We start from the raw sequence: 10,893 nt of genomic DNA on the forward strand, positions 1-10,893 counted from the left end.
CCCGTTTTTTTGACGCCGGCGCCCGTTTTTGATGCCGGCGTCCGTTTTTCGGGAAAATTTTTTTGACGCCCGCGAATTTTTGCCGCGAATATTCGTGGGTGTTTCGCAAATTTATTCACTGGTGGCGAATTTATTAAAGAAGTTTTTACACGATATAGCACATCCTTTTTTAGAAATCAAGCGATGCCTTCGATTTGAGGAGCAACTGTACCTTTATGCTAGTGATGCATTTAAATGCTTGTGAGTATCCATTACCTGCACATAGGACGTGATCACGTATAGCTCTAAAAAGCACAAACAGTTAAAGGGCAACTAAACCCTGTGGTGGAAGGAATCGCACAAAGAGGTGTAACTCTATTTAAAAATGACTACACTATATATTACTCTTTTGTCTATTCCTGAGCTTATAGCTCTGGTTTTCTTCCTGCAAACGAAAGACTATATTGTGACTCATCTGAAGGAGAACAGATTTTTAAAACCGGCAAAGGGAGTGAACTGCAGAGTCTCTGGACTTTATTTACGCAAGTGCTCTTGTGTGCTTCCCTCATAGCTATTCTGGCAGAATTACATTGTTGATAGCTGTACTGCCATCTAGTGGCCACTCTTACTGAGGCAGAGATATAAAAACAACAGGTACAGGTACGGGACTTGTTATCCAGAATGCTCTGGACCTGTGGCTTTCTGGATACTGGATCTTTCTGTAATTTGGATCTTCATACCTTAAGTCTACTAGAGAATCATTTCAACATTAAAAAAAACCCAACAGGCTGGTTTTGCTTCCAATAAGGATTAATTATATATTAGTTGGGATCAAGTACAAGCTACTGTTTTATTATTTCAGAGAAAAAGGAAACCAGTTTTAAAAATTTGGAATATTTGGACAAAATGGAGTCTATGGGAGATGGCCATTGCGTAATTCTGAGCTTTCTGGATAACAGGTTTCCGGATAACGGATCCCATACCTGTATATGTAAGTGACCTATATCACAGGAAGTTCTAGGCTTTCATATTGAATATTTTCCTCATTAGTCTGGGTGTTTCTTCCTCAATTCTGGGACATCAATTGTCTGTAAGTTTATTATTTCACCTAGATGCTTCTATGTAGAAACCTGATACATCTTCATATGTGTATATTGAGATTCACTGTTATCTGTATTGTATTGTATCATGGCACAAGCACAAAAATGTAAGCAGAACAATATTTATTACAGCAACAGTATTACAAAATATGAATTAATATTGAGCTGCAATCACAGTCGACATTGTCCTCCGTTACATCCATCTCGTTAACAGCCCAACCAGCTGTTGCTTCTTAAAACCTCTAAAATTCTTTTAGAGTTGATGTCGTATTCAAACTGGCTCGGTCCAATGTAGAAATACAGGCGGCCTATAAGGATAAAAAAAAAATCTTTAAAATCCATGGACACCTTTTTTCAAAAATGAACATTCAAAGGAAAATGAACAAAACCAAGCACAAGGCCTGAAGAAGGCGCTACCAAGAAACACTGCCGATACACTTCCTTACATACAATAGTAATGGTCAATGTCTCTCTATAGTCTATAATATCTATCATATTACAGGAATGGAATCTGTTATCCAGAATGCACGGGACCTGGGGTTTTCTGAATAACAGATCTTCATACCTGAAGGGGGGGAATGTAATTAAAGCCGCAAAGAAAAAAACAATTCGCACCAATAACAATTAAAATCCACATCTCGCAATGTAATATTGTTCTTTAAACTGTCACTGCATTGCAAATGCACATTGCGAATTTTAATTGCGCACTCTTAGGGGCAGATTTATCAAGGGTTGAATTTCGTAGTAAAAAATACGTCGAAATTCGACCATCGAATTAAAATACTTCGATTTCGAATATCGAAGTCGAAGGATTTTTCAGTGAATTTTGCAATCAAACGATCAAAGTAAATTAAATCGTAAGTAAGATTAAATCGTTCGAATCGAGCGTTTAGAGCGATTTTAGCGTACGATCGAACGATTTTACTTCGATGTGTGAAGACTTAGAAAACTATTGTAGAAGGTCCCCATAGGCTAACATAGCACTTCGGCAGGTTTAAAGGTATCGAAGTCAAAGTTTTTTTAAAGAGACAGTACTTCGATTATTGAATATTTGAATATTCGAACTATTTTTACTTCAAATCGAAGTCGAAGTAGATTTAAAGTCATAGTATCCTATTCGATGGTCGAAATATCCAAAAAAATTACTTCGAATTTAGAATTTTTTTACTTTGAAAATTCCCTCGAATTCACTTCGACCCTTGATAAATCTGCCCCTTAAAAAAGTACTTGATGGTGTCGTAATCTATTGGAGCAAACATAACAACTTTTTCAGTAAGAAGTTTTATCACATTTACTGCGCATTGGAGCAAACTCTAAAAGACGGTCTTCCACTGTCGGAAGTGGTTGCTAAATAGTTTCTGCGTTCGCAAAAGCTATATTAAATTCGCAAAAAGCAAAAATTTTTCTGCACAAAGGCATAACTTTTTACTACATTCCCCTGTAAGTCTACAAGAGAATCATGTAAACATGAAATAAACCAAATTTTCTGCTTTTGCCTCCAATAAGGATTATTTGTATCTTAGTTGGGATCAAGTACAAACTACTGTTTTATTATTACACAGTAAAAGGAAATCGTTTTTAAAAATTTGGATTATTTGGATAAAATGGAGACTATGGGAGACGGCCTTTCCGTAATTCAGAGTTTTCTGGATAATGGGTTTCCGGATAATGTCTCAATGTCTTAAATATATTGATAATGGGTTGAGTGCAGAGGACTCTTGTATTTGTCTATATGTATTTTGTGGTCACAGCCTCATTGCACCCCCGCCTAATGGTTTTAAAAATTAGTGTTGAGCTCAACTTTCCCTTGTTTGTTATAGTTATACAGGAGCAATGACCAGCTCCATGTTGTAGCTCCCACCCTTCCCAACTATAGTCAGGTGATCCCACTGGTGTCTAATAAAAGGGCAGCCAAGTTTGGGAGTTTAACTTTGAAAGCAGCTAGTAAGTTGCAGGTAAAACTTAGTCCCTTTGTAAAATGTATAATGAAGCAATAGAATTCTTAATGAATCAGATAAAATTGAGCATAGGACTGGCCAGATATGGGATGACTTTGACGTAGTTGGCCATCTTAAATATATTGCAATATATGGACAAACAATCCCTGTGTTGTTTAAAGTGTAAGGCATTTTTTAGTAGCAGTATGCACAAAATGTCTCTGTCTTAAATATATTGATAATGGGTTGAGTGCTGAGGAATCTTGTATTTGTCTATATGTATTTTGTGGTCACAGCCTCATTGCACCCCCCACCTAATGGTTTTAAAAAATAGTGGTGAGCACAACTTTCCCTTGTTTCCGGATAATGGATCCCATACCTGTACCATGAAATTGTATGCCAGAGGTTGACCCAACTTTAATCCCATACACAAGAATTTACCAACTGGTGAACCACAGTGCACAATACATGATTTAATGTTTTTGGCTGTACTGTACTAGGACTATTTTAACCAACCCTTCTTGAAGTCTCTGATGTTATTGTTCCGTTGCCAGCCTGATTTTAAAAAGCAGCCTCGTTGGCCTCAACTTGTGCGATTATTAGCCTGTACAACCCACTGAAGATAGTTACCTCTATAATAAAGAGCTGCATCAATTTTATCAGGGATTCCAGGAAAATCATTGCTTATTAGCTTTGGAAAGCCAGTGTCCATTTGTTGTTTATCTTCATCAAATCTGAAAAAAGTAAACATTGTACTTATTATTTAAAATGCAAACATTAGAACTGGATTTTCCTATTTCATTTGGACAGACTGTGCTCTTGCTTTTAATGGGGTTATTTAATAAACGACCCTAAGTTTGCCTAGGAGCAGTAACTCATAACAACCAATCAGCAGGTAAGATTTACTGGTCACCTGTCTAAAAGCAAACATCTTATTGGTTGGTATGGGTTACTGCTCGTGGACAAACTTAATGCCTTTTATTACATATAGGGGTTAGTGTTTTTAGAGAGTAGATTAACTCACGGAAACATGTCAAACTTCTTTACTCCTTTAACTAGACTAATGTGCTCCGCTAAGTAAATAGCTTATTATTAAGGATCCTACCCCCACCGAGGGGTGGAACATATAGGAAGCAGACCCTGCAGCTGCAGGGGGGCCCAACAGGTACAGGGGTGCCCATGAGGCCCTAACTAATGAGCAATTTCAATATATATTTGTAGTGATGTGCGAATCTGTCCCGTTTCGCTCCCCTGAAAATTTTGCAAAACCACGGAAAAAAACACGAAAATTTGCGAAACCCATTGAAGTCAATCGGTGTTTTTACGCACATGAATTTTTTTTTCCGCATGCGAGAATTTTTCTCACTCCAAAAGCATTAAAGTCAATGCTCGTTTTTTCTTATGGCGACTTTTTGGTCATTATGCATTCAAGTCAATGGCGTTTTTTCTTATGGCGACTTTTTTGTCCTAATGCATTAAAGGCAGTGGGCATTTTTTATCTTCAAATTTTTCAGTTTTGTGAAAAAAATCGCATGTGGCGAAATGTGGAAATTTGCCCTCGAATCCATGACTGGTGAATAAATTCACTATACTATATCACTATATATTTGTAAAATTAGGACACCCTCTGGATGTTTTGGGATCCTAAAAATAAATTGCCATGGAGCTCAGTAACATCTAAATACACCACTCCCCTAGTCACAAAACTTAGCCTATTGTTTTTCCTATTGTCATTTTAGGAGAGAACCTAATCAGATATCAGGAGTTAATGCAAAAACGGGTCCGATGTTTGCTCCAGTTTTAGTATACTATTGCACTTTGTTGCTGTGGGTTACTCTAGAAGCAGACACATATTTGTAATTGCCCCATTTTAACATTTGCCGTGCCAAAGTCTGTTAGAGAATGATTGTTACCTCCAGTATTTACCATCCGCAAAGAAATATGTTTTCCCCAGGTGCTCGATATAAACAGCCGCATCAATACTTTTCACGGTCCTTGGAAATCCCAGTCCGTAGATGTCCCTGGGATAACCAGGTACTAAATCAAAGCCGTTAAGAACTGAATAATTTGATCCTGACAAAAAGACAAAACATCCAGTCATGCCGCTTGTAGGTACCTATGATGGGGAACTGATATATAAACGTAAGCCTATTGAAACATGAAGATTTGTTGGAAAAAGTGAAAACGAAGAACTACAAATTCCACTACTCGAATCTACAAAAATAAATTCAAAGTATTGTCTGTCATGTGTTTTTTTTACCTATAAACACGAGGATCTGCTCCGTTATTGGATTTTCATAAGAAGCATCAATCGTATTGGGCAGCGATGGCCAGAATGCTTGTATAAATATGAGTTCAGCCTTGGATGCTTGGGGATGCTTTCTCCATAAAAACCTGTTTTAAAACAAAAACATTCTTACATTTTGGTCAAGAAGAAATTTAGTCAATTTCATGTTTGGGGCCATCAATCAATGTGGATTGGATACATTATGGAACTCGAATCAGTCTATTAAATATAAATATATAGAATTTCTAAACTTTCCCCATTTTGTTTGTTTTATTTACCTGTTCACGAAGAAAATCAGTTCTCCTCGCAACGTAGTGACAGCATCGAAAACAGTGTTTGGATCACATCTGGAAGGAGTTGTTGGGCCAGTTGGTTGGACTGGATTGGGGGATTTTCCTGAAAATTATGTGACATTGTTAGAGACAAGTTTCACAGTCAGCAACTTCACCTCCAAATTGTTTTAACCTGATGCACGTCCAACGGTTTCCACCTCCAATCCGTTCAATTACATCACATTAGTTATTGACGGCACCAGTCAGTGATTTCTTTTCTTAAAATGCCTTTATTGGGACATGGGCTCTGACCCCAAACACTTGGCAACGTTTCATACCAATCCCGGTCTTTTCTCAAACCACCAGCTTGAGAAAAGACCGGGATTGGTCTGAAACGTTGCCAAGTGTTTGGGTCAGAGCCCATGTCCCAATAAAGGCATTTAAGAAAAGAAATCACTGACTGGTGCCGTCAATAACTAATGTGATTGTTAGAGACAAAACATCGATATTTAAAAAAACGGATATCCAGAAAGCAGCATACCAACAGAAATAGATTTGAGGTCTTTGAGATTAACAGGCAAGAGGCTGGTATTGGGTACACTGAACTTTTAAAATTGCCCGCCATTTGAGTTTAACACTGCTTACCATATAGATATTGTATAGCATTTATATCATCCTGAGGAAGATGAAATGCATTGGGGTCAGTACTTGGGTATGTTGGATACATCAAAGCACCTGGATCAGTGGAATGAAAAAGTCCCAGCGAGTGTCCAAATTCATGGGCAGCAACAAGAAACAGATTATATACTGGATAGAAAAAAAAATAAAGTCAATCATCATTTTAAATTCACATTCTGCTGTGTTTTAAATTTCTCACTCTCTAGATTCCAGGTGGAGGAGTTTGTATTTGTGGACAATTTAAGACTACAGTAGGAACACAGGTTCTGTTTGATGGGCCAAGGCCAGAGGGTGGATGTTCATTTGAAAATAAAGTGTGATTTTGTTTGTATATAACTTACTTTCAGTGGTCTTTGTCCAGGTTTCATCTTCATCAAAATGAGCGTCTCCACCAATGCCATTGCCGGGCTGAAAGGCATGGGCCAAAGTTCCACCTGATCCATCAAAAGGAGAATTGTCTCTGTGATCTATAAATGAAAGAAAGAAAGTTACATACTGTAGATCTTCATCTTCCAGATTCTTCCCCCTGAGCCTCAATCTCATAATTTTAAGACCCCCCAAACATTTGAAATAACTCTACTGTAGAATAAGTTGCTGCCTGAATTATGAGATCTTATGGAAAGGACCCTACATGATCATGTTTATTTATATTTGGAGGCACATTTATCAAAGATCGAATTTATGTGAGTTTTTTTAAACTCCCTTAAATTTGAATATACTCGAAATTCGACTGGGGGGTTATTTAATAAAATAATTGAATATCTTAAACTCTGACTAATTTTACAGACCCAAAAACTTGCAACAAATTCAGTTTGGATTCAACCAAACTCAATTAAATTTTTCTCCGCAAAAAATCTTGTATGTCGGGAAGGCTACAAACATCTCCAAATTGGTCACTGACCTCTCCCATTGACTTATACATGACTTTGGCAGGTTTTAGGTGGCAAATAGTCGAATTCGAATTCTTAAAGGGCCAGAGTATGATAAATCCCGAAAAAAACCAAATCAAAAATCAAATCGAGTTTGGATAATTAACTAGTCGAATTTGACAGTTTTGACCATAAAGAATTAGAAAATTCAAATTTTTATTTAATTTTCAATTCAACCCTTAATAAATCTGCCCCAAACAGCACCACATGCCACAGCCTTCCTTTTAAAGGAAAGTTTTTTTGTAGTGGTCTATTGGGTGCAACATTATGAGACATGGAAAGCCATCTGAGCCAGAAGTCTAGATAAAGTTTGCTCCATCTTTATATCTATTAAGTATTCCACATTATATTTACATTTCTTAAGAGCATGTTAACCCTTTCTATGTAAACTATCATAAAAGTAAAAATTTAATAAAGCAACTGAACATCAAAAATGTTCTATGATGAAGATATCCAACAAATTTTCTTGAAAATATGGCGGACTCTTACCTCCAGCTGCGAATGAGATTTCTATATCTGATGCTTCATTGTAGAGTCTTGTAAAGGTCAAAGGTGTCACGTCGCTCCAAACTTTAAAAGCTTTTTGCATTGCAGTCTCCACATCAGCCTGAGGCAGGTCAGGAGTGAAGTTTAGAATTCTATAAGGTGGGGGGGAAAAGGCACATACATGTTTGCTGCCAATATATTGCCATGGGCAACAATCGGCCCTCCTAGTGTTGCTGAACTGCAAAATTTATAGAGAGAGATTCTTGTAGTTGAAGTTCAACAGCATCTAGAGAGTTTCCAGTTGCCCATCTCTGTTATTGAATATTGGCACTCATTAGTGGTGCCAAATCGTTGTGGTATTGGTTTCTGTAAAGGATCAAAACAATCACCGTCCCAACTGATACTTTATGAGGGGCCCGCCTAGACATCTGTAAGGCCAGGCAGAATAATCAAGGACCACATTAGACTATTTTTGGTATTTTCATGATCTAGTCCTTGACTTAAAGGTCAAACATTAATTTCAACTCAGATAAAAGTCTTATCATTGGGCATCATGACAACACATATGGTCACCTCAACTCTCAACTTCTCCAGTCATGAGCAAATCTGGTGGCATATTAGTTAGAATTACAAATTATTTATCCTTACCTGTAAGTTAGATCTTTCTTCTGCCATGTAGAACTTTTTGGGATTGTGCTGTACTGGCCAACATCATAGACGCCACATCTAGGTTTTTGCATTACTTCTACTGTCTTGGGGTCCAGTGTTCCTGTCACCTTTAAGCCAAAAAATCTCTGCATCTGCTGGAGCTTTTCAGTGAACAGTTGGATGTTTTTCTTTCCTCCAACAGGTCCCCCCTCAGTTTCAAGACCATAAAATCTCTTCAAGTAATTCTGTAGCAGAGATATATAAATATTTGTATTACCAAGCTTGAGGGAAAATAAGATACATCATTTATAGCCTTTGCGCTTGCATGTCTATTTGCCTTTATTGTGTAGGCAATGTGAAGATATCTAGAAATGCAAATATTTGAATACTTACAGGAAAAATGCAAATACTTAAAAAAAATACAAAAACATTCTGTTTCTGCTCATATTTTTTGTATATTCTTTATTTAACCAACAAAAAGCATTCCTTTTATATTAGGCCGTCAAGAAGGAAGGAAGTGGAATCCAGAAAATAAGCAGTAAGATGGTGGTATCCTGATACACAACTTGTACAGATTATTGTTCACAATATCAACATAACTTTCATCGGACCCAACTGTTGCCAAGTTACATGTATATACAATCATTAAATTGAATATTACAATTACTGGTAATTACTTGTGCAATCCTTACTCAATATGGTAACCATTATACCATTTGAGTATTAGGTTAGAGTAAAGGACTAATGCCTCTTGCTGTCTTGCTGGTTACAAAAAGGAAACACGAGAAACGCAATACCATAGAAAAATCGGCAAATAAATCATAAAGGAAAAAGAAGAAGAAAAAAGAGGGATCAGTCGTTCCCGGATGCCCTATTAAACAACAATAGATGTTTACAGCTGAAATACATAGAAGATCTAATTATTAAATTAGAGATTGTGTCTGAGAAAAGCAGAAGGATGAAGAATGAGACTTGGATTCCATCAGAATGATCCATGGGGACCAGATTTTGACAAATAATGCTTTCCCTGTGTGTGGCTTCATAATTCTTCCATTCTCATGATGGAACCCATTTCTGCCCACCATTCTGTAACTGTGGTAGGAGTGGAGGAACGCCGCCCTAGCGGCACTGAAACAGTAACCAATAAGTGGTTTCTGCTCTTATTTAACATAAATGAATGATGTGTTACCTCAGCCATTTCTTCATTTGTTGCTGGGGGCTCATCTTGTTTATCAATCGGTAAGGCAGCGGTGAGGGCTACGCACAGTAGCAGCTTCAGCAGGAGGCAGTTCATTCTTCTAGGGCTTTCTAGGATTTGAAGGTGCTTCTCAGTCCCTAGGATTGCCCCTTATATAGCCCATTCCTGTCTCAGTGCCATGGGTCATATTTGTCTTTCTTCACAAGTGTGGTAAATACAGAGGAAGTCTGCCAAAAAAGGTGATACAAAGCTCCGCTTACACAATAGCTGTGTGATTTTTATCAAAAAGCACTGTAATCAACAAACGTGAAATAAATTCCTATAATTGTTTTGGCCACCTACAAGTACCCGAGCTTCAATCACAGCCGTAAAATACAAGGATAATTGTCACAGCAAACGAGTATTTTATTCCTGTGCAAAGGTATAGGGGGTAATTTATTAAAATCCGAATTTATTTCTTATTTTATTTAAAAAAAAACACAACCAGACTCCCATGCCCGATTTTAGCTTATTTGTTAATAAAAAAACTTGATTTAATTAAGTCAAGGAAAAACTTGATAAAATTGAGCAAAAAACCGAATCACTTGAATTTTTCAAGATTTTTTCCTGAATTGCTCTAATTTTTCGAGTTTTTGTTTGCCTGAAAACCCCCAAAAATGGGATTTTCAGGCTAAACCCAGTGCAGACCACGAAAACTTCAAATTGACATAGGTGCCTCTCCCATTGACTTATAAGGACCTTGACAGGTCTGAGATGACAGATGAGATGCAAAAATCCAATTCCCGGATTTTTGCAGCATCGGGGTACAGGTATAGGATCCCTTATTCAGAAACCCGATATCCAGAAAGCTCCAAATTACGGAATGGCTGTCTCCCATAGACATGGGAGAATGATTTCCTTTTTCTCTTTTATAATAAAACAGTAGCTTGTACTTGATCCCAACTAAGATATAATTAATCCTTATTGGAAGCAAAACCAGCCTATTGGGTTTATTTAATGTTTTAATGAATTTCTAGTAGACATAAGGCATGAAGACCCAAATTACGGAAAGATCCATTATCCGGAAAACCCCAGGTCCCGAGTATTCTGGATAACAGGTCCCATACCTGTATAATAAAATCTATTTTCCTCTAAAAAATTTTTGAGATTTTAACATTCGGATTTTAATAAATAGTGTGAGTTACTATAGAAATTTATAAACTCTACCCAACCAAACTGCTTTTGAGAACGTTCGCAGTGTATTTAATAACCGTTTTTCGCAGTGTATTAAATAACCGTTTTTTGCCACAAAATATTTAATTAAACTTCAGAACAGGTGTTAAAGGTTCAAAAGGCACAATTAAGATCTGCAATGCAATAACTGCAAACTGAGAAATGAG

At 37.1% G+C, this 10,893-nt stretch overlaps 1 protein-coding gene across 1 annotated transcript; it reads right to left on the minus strand.

The window, feature by feature from the left end:
• Positions 1–1,187: 1,187 nt before the first annotated feature.
• On the minus strand, positions 1,188–9,649 carry mmp1.L (matrix metallopeptidase 1 L homeolog). Its single transcript, XM_018247759.2, has 10 exons — positions 9,506–9,649; positions 8,317–8,561; positions 7,672–7,820; positions 6,595–6,720; positions 6,221–6,382; positions 5,582–5,699; positions 5,277–5,410; positions 4,930–5,089; positions 3,647–3,750; positions 1,188–1,387 (listed from the first exon to the last, which is right to left on the minus strand). Exons 1-10 carry the CDS (start codon positions 9,608–9,610, stop codon positions 1,287–1,289), a joined length of 1,404 nt encoding a protein of 467 aa, XP_018103248.1. The 5' UTR covers positions 9,611–9,649; the 3' UTR covers positions 1,188–1,286.
• Between the last annotated feature and the right edge of the window lie 1,244 nt (positions 9,650–10,893).

Source organism: Xenopus laevis, chromosome 2L, assembly GCF_017654675.1.
Source record: "Xenopus laevis strain J_2021 chromosome 2L, Xenopus_laevis_v10.1, whole genome shotgun sequence".
Taxonomy (NCBI): Eukaryota; Metazoa; Chordata; class Amphibia; order Anura; family Pipidae; genus Xenopus; species Xenopus laevis.